The following is a 24,288-nucleotide window of genomic DNA, read 5'->3' as shown; positions in this document are numbered from 1 at the left end:
TGTGTGTGTGTGTTTTCTCTTTTGAGAAAGACAAGAAAAGCTTCCAATGTTTAATCAATGGCTTTTAAGTTTTTCTGTGAATTTATGTTGCTAAATTGTATGGAGGGAGTTTATGTCCTATTTTGACAGAACAAATCAATAGATAGATACTATTACTAGTAGAATTATTAATTGATATACAGTAGGCTTTGTTGCCACACTGGCATTGAAACTCACGTTATCCGCCATGTAGTAAGGCTAAAATCAATACATATATGCTACAATTGAGGAGTTATTAGTTTTTACATTACAATGTTGACTAATTAATTAAATATAAACGACAAAATCACTTCCCCTAGAAGTGTCTACACAATTTTATTGTAGAATTTTTGTGTGCTTTCCTGTTTCCTGTTGAATCACATGATTTTATTTTGTATTTTGTGTGTGTTTCCTGTCCTGACAGTGGAGCCGACCTTAGAGTGGAGCCTGCACCGGAGGATTTTTAATTTTAAACCTAAAAAAGGTCATCTAATTTGTATTATATATATATATATATAATTGTGGACTAAATTGAGTTTTTGAATATCACAAATGGTATAATCATTGGTTGGCTTGGTCTAGTGCTCAAAGACTGTTAATGAATGAAATCATTTATTACATGGTAAAACTACAAACTACTATTTAGCAGTTATTTTCATTTAATTGAAGTTTTTGGAATTTTACCTAAATAAACTGATACATAAAAAACATTCCTTTATACCCCAGCATAAATAACTTTTTTGAGTGGTATGATGCATAACCTAGAAAAAAAACATACAGTACAATAAAAGAAAATACATTTTAGCATAAAGCATTTGCATCACATTGCCATATCTCAAACGCATTTTAAATATATGACCTTTTGGACTGTGCTTAGTAAAAGGAATTGCCATGGATACCTGGGGCATGCTGAACTTCTGACTGTCACCCAACTCTTGGGGGAGGAGAGGAGGGGAACAGAGAGTAAATGCAACAAAGAGCCAAACAAATGTATTAATCAAATGTTTTTTTAACTAATGCATTACATCCTCTTCTTTTGCAATGTGCCCCATAACACACAACAAGGCAACATGTATCCGCTGTGCAGCTGAGGAAACACGCTGTAGCATCAGAGCACCTGAAAACACAAGTGGGGGTATTTGTCCCAGCCACACCCAGAAGCACTTTGATGCCTCCCTCAGGGGTAAACATCTTCTTCAAATGAACAAAAGATCCAGCACATATATTTGCCTGATTGCCAAAGCCGATAGAGACGAATACTCAAGGTCTTTAAAGATGGGGTTTAATGCAGGAGGGAGCAACATCAGGGTGTCAGCACATCCTGCTGTGGCGCATGAGAGGACAGTTTGTCTGGTGTGAGCAGCCTCCCAAACTTGACTCCGTCCTGCCAGTGACATATTGAAATGGCATGTTTTTTAGGCTGCTCTCCATGGCTGACACGGCCCACTTACACACTCATCAGCAAGACCTGCTCTGCGCTCTCAGCTGCTTTGTTCCAGCTGATGTCATCGAAACCTCGTCCCTGCAGGGTTGTCTGGGGTAGATAAGACCCCCTCCCACCCCCTCACTGCAGAAAAAAAGGAGCTGCTGCTATGAAGATGGATTACCTAGCTGGTGACACTAGTTCCCTTTCCGCCGAAGCGACGGTGGAGTGCTAACGCAATTAAGGCAATTAATCTTCAACAAAAGGGGTTCACAGCTACCTCTTATGATTTTGCACCTTTCTGTACAGGTGCATAACTAAACAGAAGTGCTCACACATGTGTGCATACACAGACTGTACATGCATGCATACACAATCATTTCATCTGGACTACAGAAAAACATGAATAAAATGATCAAGGATGAAATACAGCGCTCGCGCTTATCACACCGCTGATGTGTGAAACCAGGATGTCGTTTGTTCCATCATTTGCAGATCACTCATTTGCATCAGTGGCCTGCTTTCACTAAAGTCTTACGATTTTCAAAACAACAAGCAGGATAAGACTGGATCCTGGTAATCAACCTGCAGGCATGACAGCTTTTTTTGGGGTAGCCGTTTAAAAGACAACTGTTCTAATCATTACTACAACAGATGCTGAACATTTTTACTGTGGGGTGTATGTGCGCATGTCACAGGTGAGAGAAAAGGGAAATAATAGGAAAGAGAGTAAGGGGAAACGGTAATCATCACATTTGGAGGCGCTGGCATGTGTTTTCAAGCTCTGTAAACAGTTACTCTACTTCTTAGCTCGTAATACTGTCCGTCATCATGGCAAAACATTTCATTTTAATGTAATACAGCTGGGACTGTTGAATTTTAATCTGTGCTTCCTTCTTCTTCATTTTGGAGCAGCAGCACAGGTGGTCTGAGCCAAAAATAAATTATTTAGTGCATTAAAACATATTTCTCAACATCAAACAGACAAAATACTAATTGCCGATTGTAATTTCTCTTTTAGTGCGCCAAAGAACCAAACTAAATGGCTGCAGTAAATCCATCTGACAGTTACAGCTATAACAAAAAGAATTCCCCTGTTTTAATTATTCAAGAGTAATTCATTAATTACACTTTAATGTTTCAGATCTTGAATCATTCATTATTTTTCACAGCAGTTGGTCATAATGTGATTTATAGTTAGGAATAAGTGAGAGCACTGAAGGACAAGTACATGCAGTGATAAAATTTAGAGACAAACAAAGCAGGCACATATTAAACATCGGGACAGACACTGCCTTTTCGTTTATCACTTCAAAAGAGGACGTCAATTCATGTCACACCCAAGACAAATGTGAAATCAATCTGAACTGTGAATTCAAAACAACAGAATCAAAATGGTCCAGGTGCTGAGAGGATGAAATGTGTGATGGAACTGGCGCAGGGCGAGTGAAGGGCACCAGCAGCGAAACCACTATGCAAATTCCCCGCCACTTTGTTTGACAAGCAACAACACTGCTTTGTGTATATGCAAAGCCTGGCAAGACGCTGTGCACACAGCCCTGCTGTCAGAGCAGAGTCATGCTAGAGTTGTGACACCCAATGGATGACCCCTGTCTACAATGAAGCCACTGGGGCCGGACTTTGCACCTCATCCAGACAGGCACACACAAGCACTGGCAAAAGTTATCAAATGTTGCACACATCACATCTCAGGGGTCAAACATGGCAGGAAGCTAAGACCACCCTCTGTTCCTCTGTAACTTGGACACGAGTCAGACGTTGAATAATTTCATATCTATCCTCTCTGCTGTGGTGAAAAGTACTTGATTATCACTTTGAATTTACTCAGCAGCCGGTCTGTTTGGCCACTACTAAAGAGCTGGAGATAAAACACAGCAAACCCCATTAACCACTACTCAGTCAGGCTGCATGCTGCTTTTTCTCTTAGCTGTTCTGAGTGTTCCCACCACATCTGAGGACTGCATCAGAATCTCTCCGTGGGCATAAAACAACAAAATATGCCACAGTGACCGTAGCCTTCTGGTGTACCTTGATTCAATACTTTTGAATTTCTAAAAATTCTTGGTTCTCTGAGTGCATTAAAATGTAATATTCTGCTCTGTGATCAAAGTCCAGAAAGCCAGTGCATTTCTACAAGAGAATTTATTTACAGAGACTTTTTGCCCACTTTTGCCCAGCAGAGAGGTCACAGGAAAGGAAGGGACCCCAGCCAAACACTAACCCAGGGATGATGCTGTTACGTGCATAGCATTGTACACCCCAGGGCCACCAAGGCACCCAACTGTATGTGACAATTTTGATGGAGCCACAAGTCAGCGACCCCTTGTGCACAACTATTTTGCAGCAGAGTAAGCCAGGTTTTAAACCAAAAAAAACCTGCCTGCATTAAAAACAAGGAAAATGTGTCTGGTAGGTGCATGTTGTTTCAGGTAATATTCATTCGACAATGAAACGTGAACCAGGAAGGCCAGTTTGAGTAATAGATCCACTATGAGACATGACTCTGTAAAGTTATCACAGCTGCAATAATTTTTTCTTTTGTAGCAATGATTGCAAAGTAAACAGCAGTAATACAGCGTTCACGCTAAAGAGTCAGCAATGTGTGCTTGTATGTACAGCATTTGATTGGCCATTACACAACCTCACCAGATGATGCTGCCAGGCTCAACATTTTTGGTTGGATAACCCTGAATTTTTTTTGGCAGAACCCTATGCTTGTTTGTTTTTTATTGGCGCCTCTGCTGTTTTGCCAGGATTGGCCCAATTTAAATGATTGAACATGACCTAATAGATAAAATGATAAAATCTTTTTAGTCACCTCAGGTCTTGCCAGGTCAACCTAGTCACTATTTTACAATATATATTGGTGTAGTGAACATAATATTTCACTCTAGAGTATGACGTGTTCACCAGTTTGAGATACCTGCTTAAAAATAAGTATACCTTGCCTCCAGGATGTATGTTTTAATGCTAGTAGCTCTCTTGGTGAACGGAGGACTGGATTTCAGGAGGCAGTAAAAATGTCATGCACCAGTTGTTGAATTTTGTCATTTCACATGTGACTCTCTTCTAATATTGCAACCAGCTGGGGGCAACATCACATTGGAGATGACTTCAATTGAGTGTTCCACATTCAAATGTGATCAAGATGCAACATTTGGAAGTAGTGAATGTAGTTTAGCATAATACGTGTTTGTATTAATACACATCCTCCAGGGATCTTTACCTGGCTAAAAGTAATGAGGGTACATGCAAGGAGAAGACAAGCTGTCCTTACAGTGGGGATAACAGCAGAACAAAATGTGTAAATGTTACGTTACCTGTTACTTTCTTGGAGTGGTTCGGTGCCCTTTCGCCAAGAGACCACACCCCACGGAGACATCTTGGGCTTGCACTCGACAAGCACATCTCCTCCCACCTTCACCAGAGTCTGGCTCCTCAGTTGGTTGTGAGAGAAATCTGGGGCAACAGCTGAAACAACAGCAGCATGTTAAAGCGTGTGTTTGTAAAAGCCTCACATCTTCTCTTTTTCCTCCAAATTATATATTAAATTTATCTTGGATCCTTTTTTTTTTGCCATTTTGTAAAATCAGTTTATAAATACATTGCAGTTTTGCATTGGATAATTCCAAGACGTAAGATTACTTATTTACAATCTGAATAATTACTGGGGAAAAAAAGCTAAATCGTAATGCCCACAGTTGAGGCTGACATGTTTGAGGTTGAATCCTGAATGAGAGCTGCTGCCAGCCCAGAGTGGAGAGTGACAGGCTTGACAGGGCAGATGGGCGAGGCTGTTGAACAGAGCAGCTCTGGCATACATCACTGTCAGCTGAACGCATTCATCTTATAATTAATGCTTTCCAATTAGCGGCCAATAAGAGAGAGGCCGGAGGTCACTGGGAGGTATTGAGCAGAGGAAGAAGACGAGGCAAACTTGAGTTTATGGACTAATGTGTGCTTGTGCACATGTCTCCATGACAACACACATACTGTATGCATGCATGCACAGAGACACACACACCAAGCCAGTGACTTACCTATAACTCTGAGTTCCGCATTGGAGTAGACCTTGCCGTATTTATTCCCAGCCACACACTGGTACATTCCTGTGTCGGACAGGGTCAGACGACTGATTGACAACGCCCCATTGGCAACCTGTATGCGCTCCTATGGACAAAGAGACACATGGCTTTAATATGCCTTATTCCCAGAGCTCATCTACATAAAAACAGCCGGCCAGTGGGCCAGTGAATTATGGTCTGGAAGTGACAGACGTGGTAATAAATCCAGGTTTTCATCACTAATGGAGGGAAAGGCTTGGGTGGATGGAGGCAGGCTAGCAGAAAATGACCCTAATCAATCTGCATGTTTATGAGAGTGAAATAAAACCATGCCCTATTTATATCTCTGACTGCACCACAGGGCCTGTTTCCCCTTCAGCAGGAGGAGGGGATAAGAGGGGAAGAAATAACGTAACATCAGAGGTATAATGCATTCTGCAAAATTGCCTTTCTGATATGGTATGCCACAAACATACTAAATGCTGTGTACATGGTCAAGCTGCACCTCCTCTTCATCTGTTTGGACTATTGTTTTTGAATTAAGACCTACTTAAGGATGGCTGGGCATGATGAAGTAAAATCTGAGTTGGATCAGTGCATCAGTTGGACATTTAATCCTCAACATGCGCTTATCTCTCCGAACTTGGGTTCTCACTCAACTCCTTCATTGCAGTATTAAATCCTTGAGCGGTTTTCATACGTCTCTATGCAGCTACGTGAGCCTCTGCCTCTCCGTACTCTTCCGTGGCCTGTGTTCTCCTCCGGCTCACCCATAATGGCATTAGAGCCCATTTCCATAGGAGTGTCTGAGCGGCCTGAACTCCAGTCACAGGGGATTAATGCACTGTCACATGAAAAGAGAGACTGTCCTCTCTGTAAGATCACAAGCTAATCCTGTGTTTGAGCAGGTTGTGCTTGAATTTCCATAACGCTCTGTGGCTCTGGATGTGCAGGGGCGAATATCCCTGCTGGCAAGGGAGGCAAAGCGGTGGCGTATATCAGTCTGTGCACGGAAAGCACTCCCGTTTACTGCTGCTATTAATTAAGCATGACGTTCCTCTAAAATCAGCAGTTTTTCATGCAGGGACCTGGGGGGGCCATCTGTACGCCTTATGCTGAAGGAAAATGATTGGCAATGTCATTTGCCAACAAAACTGGGTTGATTCGTTTGATATAAAGCTGCAAACACATGTAAAACAATAGATGGCATAAAGGATGAACTTTTACGGTTTAGAAAAGTCAGCTTCCTAGGCGTGATTGCTGTCTACAGCTATGTTCCTCAGAATTTCTTATTACTGGAAGCCCTGTGAGAATGATGCACATTCTACAGCTGTAAAATTTAAACAAGCTACATTTTATGCTGTCATAAGAAAATCAATCCCCTACTGTGGATATAATGTAATATGTATGTATGTATGTATGTAATATAAGAAAGAAATGGAAAGGTGGAAAACAATATTTTTCTTTCATTCTCTCCTTCAACAAATAGAAAAACAAATGTTTTGAAACCGATTTTGATCTGAAAAGGTTAATCTCATAATGGCCGTTGTGGTCGGAGGAATGAGGAGGGAAAGGCTTGGGTGGATGGTTCCTATAAAAGGAACATTTAGGGTAGAACTGTGAAAGAAATCTGCTGCTAACTCTATTCATATATCTGATTAATCTACTCTACGTATGAGTAAGAACGAACTACGAGTAGACATGATCTAAGCTCAACAGTGGCTTTGTAATAGCAAGAACAAAAGCTTGAAGCTCAGGCTGTTTGCTCCACTTGAGCTTGAATCAAAAGGGAAGGCAGGAAAAAAAAAAAGAAGAAAACGTCTACCCAGTCTTAATCAGGATGTAGCAATACCAAGGCATTGACATTAGGGTTCTAATATGAATGACCTTATTTCAAGTGCACTAATATAAGCCGTCTGTATGGTGTTCTCACATTGCTCAAATGAACTAAATCCTGTTTCATGGTGGAGTTTCCCTTTAATTGCACAGCCACTTAATCCTGCAGCAATTGTCAATAAAGCAGCAGAGAGGGAAGTCCTTAAGATGAAAACAGCCACAAGAATACAAGCATTCCAATAAACCATCACTATTTTGACATAATACAAAGCATCACCAAAACCAAGAGTCTCATAATCTGTAAGGGCTGCATCTGAAACAGTCATGTTAACGGGCTGTCCAACAAAGAGCCCAATAATTGTGGAACCAGTTTGAGAGGTACTAGTATTAAATAATAGTAAATGGAGTTGATTGGTTAAATGACTGACAATGAATAACTGAATGCGCATATATTCTTGAAGCCCTAAAAATTTAATTTTCCCAACAACATAATATGGTCCATAACTAATCTTTTCTTATTGATTGATCTATTTCTGTTGGTTAAAGTTAGAAAACTTACAGCAGAAATAATTTCCAGTGAACTATACAGTCAGAAAGGTCTCGATTGACTGTAATAAACAACAACAAATGGTGCATCCTCTCCCCACTGCTCCTTACATCATTGACCTTTCCCTCTTCCCCTCATTAAGCCACTGTGGTTAATGGTGGCATTTCAAACAATGTAACACCTTTGCTGATTAATCCATTCACCCATGCATTCTGAATATATCCATTTATTATGTCTATGTTTAGGGAACATCTGCTGCTCAAAAATCAAAACAGTCATTGCAACCTTTAATCATACATTCATTGCTTTGAATCCAGACAGCTGAGTGTGGCGAGGTACGGAGGTAGTTTCGCCTATTTTTGTGGATAATTTTTTAAAGCAGTTGTCTTTTCATTTCAATATATTTGGGTCAGGACAAAATGAGAAAGGAGTAGGAGTAAGGTCACAATAACAAAAGAACAAAATGATGACACAGTACACACACATGCACTAGACAACGCTGGTCAGATTGTAGAATTCCCTAATATGAGAAAAAAATATGTGATTTTTTTCACACATTAAAAACAGATGGGTTGTCTTGTTTTCCAACAAAGAAATACAAAGGTGTTATAAACCTTATAAAAGGTTTTGATATAAATGGCGCCCATTGGCTAAACAGATTGTTGATTCTTCTTCCCTGATAGCAAAGCAAATCTGTGTTGCCTCTAGTAACATAAGGACAGACTGGGTTCATCCTAACAACATGTATAACATTCTGATCAATATCCTCCTTTGTGTTTGTCCCCTTTTTTACATAATAAAGCAAATTAACATAATGCTAATTTATATATCAGGTGCAAGCTGTGCAAGTGTCCAATCAATCTTTTCCAAACAACTTGGGTAAAGAATCCGATATAATAATCCAATATGATGAAGGAATATTGAATCATATTTTTGCAAGTGCCAACAACAGAGTTCAGTTTAAGTTAGATGTACAAATAGGCTGGTTGGAGCCACTATAGGCTCATCTCTCATCATTGTACCCATAATGGGAAATCAGGAGGACAGGGAGCTAAAATGAAAGTACAATATACAGTGTTTATATAAAGAATCTTAGTTTTTCATCTTTGGTGGCACAAGATTAATAACTGCACTTGGCGAAGAGAGATTTAACAGAAGATTAGAGAAGCTCTTACATCACTGTGCTTGGCCTGTTTACAGTTTAGTCTCTTAGCACAGCAAAGCACAGTAGACACAGTCTAATTCCTTTGAAATAAATGCTGTTTTGCAGAAGTGAATAACATAATGTATTGCTGCACAGGAGGCACTGTGGTGTAATGGAAAAGACAATAATGCATGGTAATTAGTCAGTAAAGCTTGAACAAGCAGTAAAATGAAGCTTTGAAAATCCACCACATGGTTGCTCACATTCACTTCAGAATATGCAAGAAACATCTGTGCCAAAATTGTTGTCGTAAGAAAGACCTTGGAAGAAAAACCTTTATCTTCAATTCTAGACATGCTAGTGCTTGGTTGACCTCACCTCTGCAGACTCCAGGTTCTCTCCATTTTTCATCCACCTGTAAGAAGGCTTCGGCTTCCCTGTGGCTTTACACTCCCACACCAAAGAGTCATCAATGAGCTTCTGGACATCTTGGGGTTTCTCAATTAGATGAGGAGGCGCTGGAAATATGGAAAATGGGTTTTTTACTCTTTAATTTGCTGTGTGTATAGATATACATACCGTATATAGAAATACATAGGTACATATGGTTATGTATAACAACAGATGAGGTACAGAATTCCCATTTTTGACATTTGTGCCTGTGTTAACACTGTCTATCAGATTAATGGTCAGTAGACGATATCCTGTTTATCTCTACAGCAGCCGAGATGCCATGGGCAAACTAGACATGTGGGGAAACATTATTCATTCTTTAGAAAGAAAGTGTAGCAAAGGAAGAATTAAGTCAGGATAGATGTAGGACGGGAGCTGTAACATTTAGGACATTGAACACCACGACACTCTTGACAGACTCAAGACGTGAAAGAAGAAGCACAAAGATCACTCCTTTTTTTTCCTGGAAAGCCCTTCCTTGCTTAAACCCAGAACTCAACTGGACCCACACATCACTCAGTTGAATCATCTAGTTGCACTGAACGTGCCGGTCACTGTCCACAATCAAGAACGGGAAGCAGCTTTCAGTTGTTGGATTTTTGGTGATAGGAGTTTGCATCCCACATTTATTGCTTTTAGTTCAATGAGACTTATCACTGAAGTTCTCAAATTAAGATTTCTTTCAGTTTCCTAGTGTGTTACTAGAAGAACAAAAGTGATGAAAACCAGATCCATATACATTAAGGTGACTACTGGCTACCACAAAAACCCTCCATTCAATACAATCTGAGTAAATGATGGTATAATTATACAGGAGGAGAATTGATTCCCGCTATCTCATGCAAGTAAGTCAAGGCTAGTTAATGATTAAGCCAAAAAAACCCGACATAAAATTAAATCTGTATAGCTCTCTCTGTGTAATGCTCTGTACATTCTGGATGTGTAGGTCAAGCTACAATCATCCTATATCACACAAGGCCAGTGGCAGAACAAGAGTAATGGCTGACCGCACCTTTCCATTCCACAGATCTCACCTAATGACACTCTCAAGGACTGACCTTTGTGGAGGCTTTTCAGTAACAGTACAAATCCTGCTCTAATTGGGTTCTGCTATACAGTATTTTGCCTTTGCGTAAAGCAGCTAGAATTCAATAACTGCAAATGTATCCCCACACTTTCTCTGTGCATTACAACTTCAGCGTGTGGTCGATGTGTGAGCTAGAGAGTGTGTGTATGTGGGTGTTCAGAGAGACAGAGCAAAGACTGATAAAAAGAGGTGGATGTGGAGATCAGAGGGGAGTATTTTTGCGATCTTGTGTATTTATGTTGGAGTCCTGTGCTGATTCAACATCAAAATCTGTCCAGTATCAAAGAAATATTTCTATTTGTGAATCATGTGTTGTACTGTAGGCCTCTAAGATCCCTTTGGCAGCAGAGGCTGCAGCACAAGGTTGGCTGAGGTCATTAACATTTAACTTGTGTGGAGGCTGTGCTGTTGCCATCTGTGCAAACAGCAAAAAGGGTTATAATTTCCTTTGACTGAAAGCTGATGTTTATGTTATTTATCCTGCTACAGAGACACGTATTCTTAAACTTTGAGATGTAACATCTATGCTAACCTCTTAATTGTAGTTGCTTTCCCTTACAAAATGTTACCTTTTTTTTTACCATTAAATAAATTAAATAGTCAAAATGTGCTTTTTACTCAGTGTTTCCCACAGCATTTGGAGAGACTATGGCGGGTGGGTCCGAGGCCAGGAGGGTCTGGTAAAGTAAATTACCTGTGTCCATTTACTTAAAGTACTGTGTCCATTTACTTTGAATGCACACGTTTTATACTTTCTGTGAATATAATCCAATTAATCTTATTTCCTTCCTGTATAGACACCTTATTTTGAAAACCGGACTTTGTCACATGTGTATCCTCGCGCTAAATTCATCAGCTCTGACCCAATTTCATAAATAATGTGGTTCTCGTACGGCGTAACATGAAGACTTCACTTCAGGTAGGACTCATACTGCAACACTTGTCTTTGTAAAGAGAGAAACTGACAGGATAAAGTCTCTAACCTGCCTGTCAGCTCCCTCTGGGCCGTTTCAGTGGATTTACCATAAAGGCTGTAATACGTGTGCACTCCAAATTTAGGTGCAGCTACCTTCTCACAGACGAGTGACAGAAACTCTTGAAGCGGGTCAGATCGTTTGTTCGCCTTTCTAAGAAGACAGCCACAGATGGAGTGGATGTGCTAGGAGACATTTCAGCAGAATAGTGTCTGCAAACGGCCATTTTTGCGTCTTTCTCTGACACTTTAAAATGCTTCCACACTGACAACATGTCAAAACTTAATTGTTCGGTAAAATTTATTCGGTCTTTTGACTTATTTGGTCTTTTTTTTTTTGCTATTTCTGGCCTATTAATTTCGGTGGCCGAACATTCGGTGAATCCCTAAATGTGACAAAATTATAAATCAGTGTATTCACGTAGACATATTTTATTAATCAATTTGAGCTTCATTACCAGTCTCAATATCTGAAGAAGACTATGAGGTATGTGCTTTTATGTGTGTTTAGAAAAGGAACCCACTCGATGGTAGAAAGTTACTCAATAAGACTTCACCATCATCAGTCATTTAGCAACACATCCATTCATGCAACCGCAATCCTCCATCAGAGCCTGGCTGAGCTGCCCCACCCACTGCACCTTTCAGGACTGCATTGTTGTTGTTTTTTCTCCTCGATGTCAGGGTCCCTCTATCCCTCACCCGCTGTGAAAGAATCGACTCTCAGTCAACGCTTACCAAATGATAGCAGGCATCTCTGCCAAGCCTGCACAATCAGAACCAAATGTCAAGTGGCCAAAGCAGAGGAGAAATGGGAATTTGCCTTATCAGTGAAATCACCATGAGATAATGTAGTGGTACGTCTGCACAAAGACAAATGACAATACAACGGGGGAAACTAACCTGTCACAGCTTCGCATTTACTTTCCCTCTGAGTAATATCAACATCGAAGGAGTAAACGCCCATTTCTTTTCCAAGCCTTTTCTTCCAGAGATGGAAATTTAACAAAACTCCTTCGGGTTGAGTAGAAGAAAGACGGTGGCTAAATGCAATCAAATTAACGAATACTGCTTTTGCTCTTTCACCTCGAGATTAAAACCAAAAACACAGTCAAACTCAAAACACACTAGGCCCTGTGTATTAGCTGGATTTTAGACAGAAAAGGCATTTTCACAACTTATGACACTAACATTGATATTAAAAGTGTGAGAATGTTTTAACAATGACCGTAGTGCCACCATAAAGTAACACCTTCATTTCTTCCTGTCGGACACAAAGCCTAGCTCTCTTTCAGTGTAGCTTGCTTGGATGCACAAGAGATACCGTTATTGATTCCCCCATTGGCTTGCACTGCTGACGAATGTCTCAAAGGCTTAATTCAAAGGGAGTTCAAAATAAGATTACTGATTTTTATCACCTGGCTGCAGACAGCAGGAGAAAGAGAGAGAGGGAGAGAGAGAGAGAGAGAGAGAAAACAAATGAAAAATGAGAGAGAAGCCACAGCTCAAAAGGACAAATCAAGCCTTGGTGGATCACAGCTTGCTCCTGAGCTGTTATAGTCAATGAGGCTAAGAGCTTCCAGGGCTGTTGTAAATAATAGCAAATTGTTTAAAGCCCCAAATGAGTTATCATTGACAGCTGACACAGCATGTAAGAAGTGAGAAAACAGAGAGCGGTCAAGGTGGGAGGAAAATCTATAGATTGTTCAAAGTTAAAGTTAACTGCCTTGCAACAGAAAGCTACTGGTAAAAATATAAAATGTATAAATATAATGAAATTTTTTAATCTATTTATTCATTTCATTTATTTATTCATTCCTTTGTGATTATGGAACGTGAGGTCAGAAAGGTTGGCTTACTTGGATTATTTATACAGTATGGATAGACATAAAGGATTCATAATATTAGCTTCCTCCTCTCTAAAATTGTTCCTTTGTCGCCAAGTTGCAGCTAATTATCGACAAATTCCCAGAATTATGAATCTGATGCACCACTAATTCAAGTTTAACTCAAAGAACAAGATTAATTCTAGCTTCAGACACTCTATTCTGTGTTGCAATTCCATACTACATACTAACTGGCAACAGTATATACTATATACTAATATGTATGATATGTAATTTGCAGTTAGTACACAAGAAATTAATATAATTGGTCTAACCCCAAAATGTTTCAACAACAAACTTTTTATGTCACAATATTTATAATTGCTTTTATATTACTGAATATTGTCTGCTATGTGGCAGAAGGGAGTTACAAACTCAATTTCACTCTATAACCTGTTGTACTGTGACAAATAAATCTAATTTGTACCTTGTACAATGGCCAAACCCTATTTTTTGTATTTATGTATTATGTAAAAATAAATCAAATATAAATGAACCATACGTACCGTAGTACTATTACTTTTTATGGTTTCTCGTATTTAAAAAAATAAATAGAAATTTAACTGGACACCTTGTGACCAATGGAGTCAACCATATAAATAAGAGGAAAAATACATTAATCTTTGTGCGGTGTCGATGAAATCACACAACTTTAACTTTAAGATTAGTCACATCAGTCATAATTGTTGAATTGCAAAAATACACTTTACAGTATAGCACTATAGAATGAAATCTGATCAACTTGTATATTTACATTAATAACATAAATGTCATGCTTTATACAAATGTCAACATCTTCACCACTGTTGGCTTTAAGAAAAGTGCTATCCAGTCTTCAGATATTTCACTCTAAATTAAGATGTGTAAGATGTGTATTCATATAATATATCTGCATAAATAGATAAAATACACAATTTAGAAATGAAAGCATTACTGTATGTTTGTTTTAAATGTGTACAATTCATCATTTTGTATGAGCAGATTATTTATTTCAGATTTTTCATTTTGGAATGAAGTGGTTATAGTTATCCCACCTTCTAGTATCTGAACTCAATAACTCAGTGACAATGAGTGAATTTACTAACCCGCTTCCCGTGGATCCAGATGCTGCAGTGCAGATTATGTCCCTGACATATGTTCCACTCATCTATGTATAGTACATTTAACGGCTTTGATCTCCAGTCAAGTTGGATGTCAATCACGATGCCATCTGGTGGAACCCAATACAAGGCTCACCAACAAGGTCATATCCAAGGGCTCAGCCTCATCCGCATCACTCCTTTAATCTGGATCAAAATATTAGAGGCATCATGGCAGGCAGCCTTTAATCATTTTGATGTGCCATTAAAACGAGCCACCCTCCTCATGTGCGTCACATGAGTCTCTGCTGATCGCAGCTCACTGCTCTATAACACCAGTTGTGTCTACTTTTGCTGCCTCTCCGTGTGAGTGGGTCTGAGCGATGTGGTGCACGTTGGTCAAATATTCGTGCACGTCACGATCACCTACCGTAGAAAGAGAGCTTTCCTTTCACTGTGTTCATTCCCCTGGAGTTCTCGGCCACACACTCGTACGTGCCAGCATCCTCCTGCTGGAAATATGGGATTTCCAAAACGCCGCTGGCTTTCCTCATGTCCACTTTCCTGGGGAAGGGTACACCGTCCACCCTCCTCCAGTCGATAGATGGTACCGGGCTGTGAGGAGACACACGGAGAAGTTTAACCCTCTGAAGTCATCTCTTTAAACTCTTCTGAATTTCTTATTGCTTGTAAGTGAACAAAATCTGCCACAAATGCAGATTCTGATCTATTAAAAGATTAGGCTTGACACAAAGTAGAAAAGAACCGTTATGTCTCTTGCAGAAAATCTTGTGCTATAAACAAGTGCACTTAGGATTTTTGCTATCCCATTATCTATACACATATAACATAATATTAAGTCACCAACCATTAAATATTTTAATATAATGTCTCAGATTTCCCTTAATTTTCAAGAGTATGTAGTAGTTGTAGTCCAATTACCCTTAAATTATTTAATCGCATTCCTTAATTTTTAATGTAAGAGCAACATTTAGGGCTTTTGTTTGGTCTTTTAAGGATCAAATTCAGCAGTTTTAATCCATAAGTATATCATTTTCTATGGCCACACCACAATAATACTCATAAGGAAAGTTCCGAGCACTTTATGAGGTGTACCATTACGGGCTTTCCTTCCCTGGTGAATATAAAATTTAGCGCTGGGCAACGATTAGAAAATGTAAACACGATTAATTGTGTGATTTTCTGCAATTAACTGCATTATTGTGTGCAAAATTGAATAATGATTTCTAAAGTAGTGTTCAGCGCACTTATAATTAAAATGTACTGCTATGTACACAAAAGTGCAATAACATGTGGTTTGCAAACACTTTAAACAAATAAGGTGCTTTTTACCAGCAGTATTCCCTTTACACAGAAACAATAAAACATTCCTTGTAAATCTTAACTTAAACATTAATGTAGTCAAATCAAATATACCAAAGCTATTTGCCACTGCCACAGCATTACCTTCAATCAAGCTAGTTAAAACAAGTTAAGAGTCCAGAGCCACGATCATAACATCATAACAGGCTCCTTCTGAGCAGGTATCAGCAGAAACACTTTGCTTTTATCAGGCCACAGCGGAAACAGTCTATGTTCAGTAGTGCGTTCCCGTGCAACTGTCGCGGTTGTGCTCTCCTCACGCACACGCCTGCCCGCCCGCCGCCAAAGTTGAATTGTCTTGAACTTTTTGTGCGCGACGTGCAGCACAAATCATTAGAAGAGAGATTTACTAATCAGCATGCAGTGTGTAGCTATCCACTTTGCTATGGCATTTAACTGTTCGCTTGTCTTGCTTTTGTTTATCTACTTCTCCCACACGCTGCATCCTGCCGAAGCCTCCCTCCACTGCTTGTTTGGGCGGGTGATTTGCAGGCTGATCAACATCCCACCCCTCCTGTAACTTTAGGCATATTACCCAGTCCTGTACTCTGGGCTTCAATATATTGTTTTACAACACCTATATTTCACCTGAAGATTTTGAACCCCATCATGTGCTCTCTAATTTCTTAGATGAGAAGCCTGACTGAAACACATGGGGATTGCAGAAAAGTGGTGAAACACATGAAACAATATCCGAGCACTCTTCTAGAAATATTTTTCTTTTATATGCTAGTGAGTATGCTGAGCCTGACTAAGAGCGGGCTTACTTTCCCAGAGCGAAGCATTCCATCTTTACAGTGGATCCTTTGGCAACATGAACAAGCTCTGGAAACTGAACTTCAATCTTTGGCTCATATTCACCCATCACACCTGAAAGAGAAATGCAAATGAGCACTGGTGTTAGTGCGAAAAAGTTGAATTTCTGATTTGTAACTCAAGCATAACAACTCAGGCAAAAACCTAAATAAAAATACAAGTTGTGGCATCTGCTGTTGCTACACAGCTACTGAAAACCCTTTTCAAGTAAAGCCCTCTTCTCTTTTTACTATAAGCTGAATGTTTTTCGACTTCCAACGCTGTGCGATCTGAGCAGCAGAAACCCGCTCTGCTCTCAGTGCTGTCACAGAACGCTCTCCCATTGAAAATAATGAGAAAAAGAAGCCAAGACACGGCTTTTCAGTAGACGTGCAACACACTGATGTTGAATGAAAAAAAACAACTTTTAGAATTCACAGACGGCTTGAGCTTTTACATCCAGATGAGTTTCATCTTGTTGTAGTGCTAACAGCTATGAACCAGAAAATGGGCCCATAAAATCCCCCTGGGTACCGCCACTGTGTCTACAAAGCATCCCATTCACTGTCGGTGAAGCAGCTCTGGTGGATTATAATATTGCTGCTGTGCATGCTAAAAATCTCTGGATAAAGGAGAAGAAGGGAATGTGGGCTCTCTGGTGTTCTAGCTTTGGGAGAGACTTATTCATAAATCAAGACTGGAGTGTCTAATATTGCTGAAAAAGCACATGGGTTTTTTCTTCCCCTTAGATGACACTAAGGAAAATTATATCAATGAATTTGTAATTAGGTGTACTTTCATTTCTCCTAGCTGTGCCAATTCTGGGTGCACACCATGGTATTTTAAGCCACTCTCATCCACCCGTGTAACAATAGCTATCCCTGTTGCTGTAATTCAGTGATGTGTTCCACAAATAGCTTTTGAGATGGAGGAAACAGGCCAATTTCATCTCGTTGATTTCGTAAGGCATGTGTTATCAGGATGGCTCCCTAAATGCCTCTGAAAGCTAATTCAGATCCTTATCACAACCGTCTCATACTGGAATGTAACCACTGCACCCATTTTAAGCAGACAGGTGGAAGTGGACGGGTAATTGTCTCATACCATAACCTTTTGTGGAGGACACCTGTTCAATGTGCCAGCCTGCACCCCTTATCTGAGCCCCTGTGACTGTGAGGTAGGGCTGACGTTTTGCTGCTAGACCCGATGCCTCTGTGAAATAAAGGTGTAATGAAAAACGAAAGGAAAGAAGCAGGGAGGGAAAGTGTTCGGCAATTGCTTGAAAAAAACGATCTCTCAAATCACAGGAGCTATTTGCAATTCTGTCTCTCATCTAACAAATGCTGAAGTAAGAAGTTTCCGAACAGAATGACCACTTATTCTTAATTTAAATGATAGATATGATGTCTTTTTGCAAATGTAAAATGTTCCACCCATTGCATACTTTGGTCACAATTTTTTTAATAGCCTATTTTAAGGAATCCTCATGAAAAATGCAAATCTTGTAAATTAACACAAGTGTTTATATTATGTTTAGAAATTCGGAAGGTTAAAATAAACAGTTAACACAAATACTAATAGTACATAGTTGTGTTCAATCTTTGGAGGGTTTTTATTGCACCAGATCAGCTATAATTAATTGGAAGACAAAAACCCACATAAATGTCATAAAAGACATTTCTATTGGAAATAACATTTGGCTTCATATTTCTACACTGCATTAGATTAGGTATGGTAAAGAGCACGCTTGTGGGACAGAAACCTACTCCTATTAGATTACTTGCTAACAATGACCTTTCCTTTGGAGTGCCTTGATAAGGCCAGCCTACAGCATCAGATCCACATGTTAAAGGACATGCTGAAATTAGCAAAGAAAGAGAAAATTAACCTTTGAATTTCATTTGTATTCCTTAAAAACACATGTCCTACTTTCATGAACCAACAAAGCAAGTTTGGCTTTTTATTGATCTTGCCCAGGACCAGAAACAAAACGTTCAGCACAGCTGTATTAAATTAACTATTTGATTATGGGATTGAGAACGAAGGCCCAGCAGTTTTTAGTACAAATTAAAGTATGCCAAAAAAATAGAACACCATCTAAAGACATGGTAGGAGGGTATCTTTGTTTGCACAGAAATTTGTATAATGCATTGTGAGCCATGTGATTATCAAAACATTGAGACTAATGTGGGAATGCCTATGTGAAATGCGATATATATTTTTATATTTTACTTTTATTCATAATTGCATGTGTTTTGCATGTCCACTTAATTGCAAGTGGAATATTTTGCTCATAGGACAGTGGCCTACAAAACATGATGTATACAACATAAAAAATTGTATCTACACATAATTACAAATACATATTTTTTTAGAAAAGTGCACTCTTAAAATAAAAACTTTGTGTGCATCATTCTGTCAGTTACAGCCCAGTTAATCAGAACAAACCTTTTATGATATGTGCTGCGATCGTTAATGTTTGATTGTTAGTGGGTTAGTAAATCTAGTTCAAAACAAGGGCTTACCATCACTGCGGAGCACAAGTGGAGTGGGTGGACCCTGCACTCGGGTCTTTGTGACAGTGTTGGTCACCACACAGGTGTAATTACCAACATCGGAGGGCTCCACTTTGGCGATGTACAGATTCCCTGTCTCCTGTGAGATGAAACGGCGAGTGTCCTGCTTCACAAATGTCGGGTACTCATTAAAGATCCAGGAAAAAATGAGATCTGTGGATAAAGAAGAAAAAGAGAATTCTCACTTTAAATGAAGCCAAAAATCTGTCTTTTTCTTTTTCGTAGGGGGTCATGAAACAGGGTGGGGGGGGAACTGTGATATTTCAGTTGTGGTGGTGCTGATGTGTGATATGTTAAAGACCCCCTGAGGGTAGCAAAATTGGTGACAGTCGTATCATGCTAAGGTGAAAATTGATCACAGGATCTGTGAGAGGTTACAAATAAATGTAATTATCTGGACTCACGTCAAATGACCATTCGTCATGTGGATGAGGTCTGCATTTGGAATTTGGGAGACACTGGGGTATGTGTTATCATGACTAATTACAGTTCTCCACATTGCCAACTAGATTCAGCAACACAGATAGTTTCTAACAAAGACCTCAACAACAGAAGGCATGGTAAAACTTATTCAAATAATAAAGAACAAATTATGAAACAAATTGCTTATTAATGAATAACAATAACAATTACCATTTTTGTGTTCCCTCAGATAACATTACAGTATCGTGCTAACCAACTGACAAGTAGCTGGCAGTCACAATAAATTAGCTTTGTTAAACAAAATACAAAAGTGTTGGTGTACAGTAAAAGGCCAAACTTTTAAAAATATCAGGATATTATTTTTCTTGCGATTTAGAAAGCAGATAAGAATAACCTAAACACATCTTTAATTAGTTTATAAAACCGTCACACCTTAGGAAACAGTTGAAAAATCTTATTTATTGTGCTTTAGATTGAATATTTTTGTTCCAGCTGGGTAGTAAAAAGTTTAAGTATTTATTTTTTTTAAGAAAATCATGTTCAGTATGAATTAAATAGTAATAGTAAACAATGAGTGCAGGTAGAGTTGACATGGAATGGATATGAATATAAATAGAAGGAGTGTAGATATGTACAGTATTAACAGAAGTGGCATGATACATAGTAGTAGTGAATTAAATATAAATAGTGATAATGACTACAGATATAGTTGATGCATGGGTACAATCCTAAAAACAGCAGTATCGGGACAGAGCAACCAGAGTATTAAAACAGATAGTATTGCACAATATGTCAGGTATTGCACTAAAGGCTCCTGCAGACTAAACGACCTTCAGCGTCGGCTGATTGCCGTGCTGTTCAGCGGGTCACACACTACACGAGCTGCGAATGACTCCTGACGGCTGGTCTCCAAACCACGTTTTGTCAAGAAAACAAACGAAATGTGAAACAGGAACACGAAACAGCTGTCATTTGTTATTATAAAGATAAAAATGATAAACACAAAGAATATGGAGGAAAGAATGGATTAGCACACACAGGTAACAGGGATTGTCTGTGCTACAGGTGAATAAAAAGTGTTTTGTAGTGAAAAAGTAGCTGCCTGCTCTCATCGGCTGGATGTGGATGTTGATATTTGGCATGGTACATATCTGGCTGGCGCCTGCAATGTGTCTTCAGTGATGTGTCGGGGAGGTGTTTTGATGCGTCATTGAGTAGTTCACACATAACGACTTGCGACCGCAGATAATTTACCCCCTATCACAACCTGACGGTCGCTCACCAACCGGCAAATCGGGCTTAAAGTCGTGTAGTGTGAACTAGGCTTTAAGAGACTTTGTGTTTGAGACTCTGAGGGAGGAGTTAAAGAGTTTGATGGCCACAGGCAGGAATGACTTCCTGTGGCGCTCTATGGTGCATTTAGGAGGTATGAGTCTGTCACTGAAATCAAGTCATGGAGTGGGTGGGAGGCATTGTCCAAGATGACATGTAGCTTGGACAGCATCCTCCTCTCTCACACCACAAGAGTCCAGCAGTGATGGAAGAAGTACTCAATTTTCATACTTAAGTATAAGTACAGATACCATATGAAAAATGTTACTCAAGTAAAAGTCATCCAGTAAAAACCTACTCGAGTAAAAGTAAAAAGGAACTGGTTTTAAAAATACTTAATCAAAAGTAAAATCTATTGATCTTACAAAACACAATCTATCTTTTTAAATTCGTTCTGGTTTGAATACAGCATTATAAGTTACAGTGAATCACAAAAAGGAAAACTGAGCTGCAAAAGTCCAGTGCTGGTTTGCGCAGACCTCTGCGCACTACTCAGACCTTATGAAGTCTGATAAGACTAGGTGCCAATCTGCTGGGTCACTTGGTGGAGCAGCCACTGTTCCATTAGGGTCTGAGCTGCTTGAACCTGATGCTGGCTGTACATCTCTGGCTGTGCTCCTACCGGCTGAGGCTGCCTGTGTTTGACCTGGGTCTGTGGGACCTGCTAAAAAATTCTGCACAGGGTCTGTGCTGGAACTGGCTGAGGCTCGATGAGGATCAACTGTCCTTGTACTGGCTGATGATCCAGCACCTGCTCAACTGACAAACTTCAGCATTGCCCCTGTAAATTATAGATTTTTCGATATGCTAATGTTTTCAGCTCTATCAGGGCCATTCAAACCGGCTCCTACAGGTTTCCTTCAATACATTTTCAAATATAAAATACTATTTATAAAATGACTGGGCTGAATATGTGATGCTTATTATTTACTGAGATGTGCATCCGTGTTGCCCAGTCTGTCAGCTAATCAACATTTTAATAGACAACATGAATCCACGGCGTCCCTTCTTGCATCCAGAGTTGTAAGTAAACTTCACCGTCTTGTTTTAAAATGATGTATGAGGAGCGCCATCACATCCTGTCTGGACTGGTCCCACAGATGTTTATGTCTGAATGTGTGAGTTTAATTTCGTGCACGCGCAAATGAACGCATTTTCACATACAACGCGGCCATCTTTCTGAGCTGCAGTTTATAAACACCATGGCCCGTCTGCGTTTATCAAATGTAATAAATAATTATATATCACTCAACATTGTTCAGTCACAGTCTGGCAAGCAACCAAGACACGACAGACAAGAGCTGCGCTGCTTAGCTGGTTAGCAGGACAGACAGAGAGAGATTCACTGCAGCTGCACATTAAGATTACTGTTAGGCTATCTGCTGACATCAGAGTCTGAGAGGAGAGAACAAGTTTACCTGACAGCTGTTCCCTCACTTCACTCTCATTGAGTTTCTCTTCTCGTACCTAGAAGGATAGTCCTCTTCATCCTCTCATCTAAGTTTTAAACATTCGCGTTCGCCTTTGACAGGAAACTGAGGTGGGGCCTGTTATGACCTGGCTCTAAAGGCCACAACAAAAGGGAGACACACCATAGTTAACATATGTTTATTTAACGAAAATAAGCCAAATTAATAGTTATTTCGAATTAACATAATTATGTTGATGATTATGAGGTATGTAGTCTGTTGTTTCAGTAGTGTCTGTGCAGGATGATGGTCGCATGAATGTATGTGTGAAGGTGTTGTAATATGCGAAAACAAGATACAGTAAATACCACAAAGCAATAGTCCAACCAAAGAAAACCAAACTAAAGGGGAAACCCGGGAGCCGGCCCGTAGGGAGGTCTGACCTGGCCTCGACAGCAGCCTCTTTGCAGAATGAGAAGACAGTCCCAAATACTCTACAGGGCAATTAGCCCAGGTTCCCAGAGTTACTGCAATCAGCTCTTCCTCTATGAGAGCGAGAGCGACCGCGACCACGACCACACCCACTCATGACCCCACAGGGCGTCACAGGGCCGTCCAGCTCTGCGCTGGACAATCACTGCGTATCCCGGTGTCCATCAGCTGGCTGAACTGGATTTGCGCCGAGCCGGCTTTATCAGTTTACATTTGTTTTTCAGCGCTGCTCCGCTCAGGTGCGCTGCATAGACGACTAAGACCAAAGTAACGAGGTCTCGTGCAGAATGTATCGGAGTAAAAAGTCGACATTTGGCTTTGAGATGTACCGAAGTGAAAATAAAGTTGCAACAGCTAAAACTACTCAAGTACAGAAACCGAAAAAAAAGTACAGTAACGAAGCATTTGTACTTCACTACTTTCCACCACTGTAGTCCAGCTCTACACGCACAACGTCACTGGCCTTGCTGATCATGTTTGTTGAGTCTGTTAGCGTCTGCTACCCTCAACTCGCAGCCCCAGCATGCCACAGCAAACAGGAAAGCACTGGCCACCACAGACTCACAGAACTGTAAAGGGCTTGTTCATGTGCAATCCCAGGTACTTGTAATCCTCCACAATGTCCACGCTGACCCCCTGGGTGGAAACAGGGGTCACTGGGGTCACAAGGGCTCTACTTAGATCCACAACCAGCTCCTTTGTCGCCCACCACAGCCCTGTACTCAGCCTCATCACCCTTGCTGATACATGGCATGAGCCACTAACCCAAATCTGTTAAAGAACAAATGTAGTTTGTTGGCCCTGTCCAAGCTGCCTCCAACTCCTCTGCTGCCAGCCGGTCTGAAGTTCTGCTGGAGATTCCGCTCCAGCTTCCTCCTGTGTTTCTACTTAGCCTCCCTGATCTTCACTTTCAGATCCCCCCGAATTGCCCTCACCTCCTTCCTACGACCATCTCTGAAAGCCCTCATCTTTGCATTCAGGATGTCCTTGATAAAATAATGCGCTCCTTATAACAACTCAGTACCCGAGGAAGAAAAATTTAAACTAATATACACAACAACAAAGTAATCATTAGTTGTTATAAGTTAAGTGCCATTAAACAGCTGATTAAGGGCTAATCATGAATGATTCATTATATAATTGGTTGTAGGCAGACTCATGGGTACACTATTAAGCAACTTATAATGATAATAATAATAATAATAATATTCAAGTCACCCAAGGACACTTTACAAAACCAGGTACTACAGGAAAGGTGAAAAAGGGCAAAAAGGGCCAAAAGGAAAAAGGAAAAACAAGTCTTGAATTCATCAAATATAACCTACATAATATGAACACATTTATAAT

The 24,288-nt window shown here is 40.0% G+C and overlaps 1 protein-coding gene across 3 annotated transcripts in view; it reads right to left on the bottom strand.

Annotated features, from left to right (window-relative positions):
* The window catches only part of cntn4 (contactin 4), a 166,079-nt gene that overhangs the window by 44,840 nt on the left and 96,951 nt on the right, over positions 1 to 24,288 (bottom strand). The window contains exons 6-11 of one of the 3 annotated variants that reach the window (XM_046029172.1): positions 19,235 to 19,438; positions 16,682 to 16,784; positions 14,962 to 15,146; positions 9,432 to 9,571; positions 5,503 to 5,632; positions 4,783 to 4,933 (exon numbers count right to left, since the gene is read on the bottom strand). In XM_046029172.1, the coding sequence (XP_045885128.1) occupies positions 4,783 to 4,933; positions 5,503 to 5,632; positions 9,432 to 9,571; positions 14,962 to 15,146; positions 16,682 to 16,784; positions 19,235 to 19,438 (913 nt within the window). Of the gene's footprint in view, positions 1 to 4,782; positions 4,934 to 5,502; positions 5,633 to 9,431; positions 9,572 to 12,469; positions 12,915 to 14,961; positions 15,147 to 16,681; positions 16,785 to 19,234; positions 19,439 to 24,288 lie in introns of those variants that run through there. The other 2 variants (XM_046029175.1, XM_046029174.1) reach the window with 2 other exon arrangements.

This window comes from Micropterus dolomieu, linkage group LG18 (assembly GCF_021292245.1).
Source record: "Micropterus dolomieu isolate WLL.071019.BEF.003 ecotype Adirondacks linkage group LG18, ASM2129224v1, whole genome shotgun sequence".
Taxonomy (NCBI): domain Eukaryota; kingdom Metazoa; phylum Chordata; class Actinopteri; order Centrarchiformes; family Centrarchidae; genus Micropterus; species Micropterus dolomieu.
The sequence above is the reverse complement of the archived record's forward strand: the minus strand, read 5'-3'. Positions and strand labels throughout refer to the sequence as shown.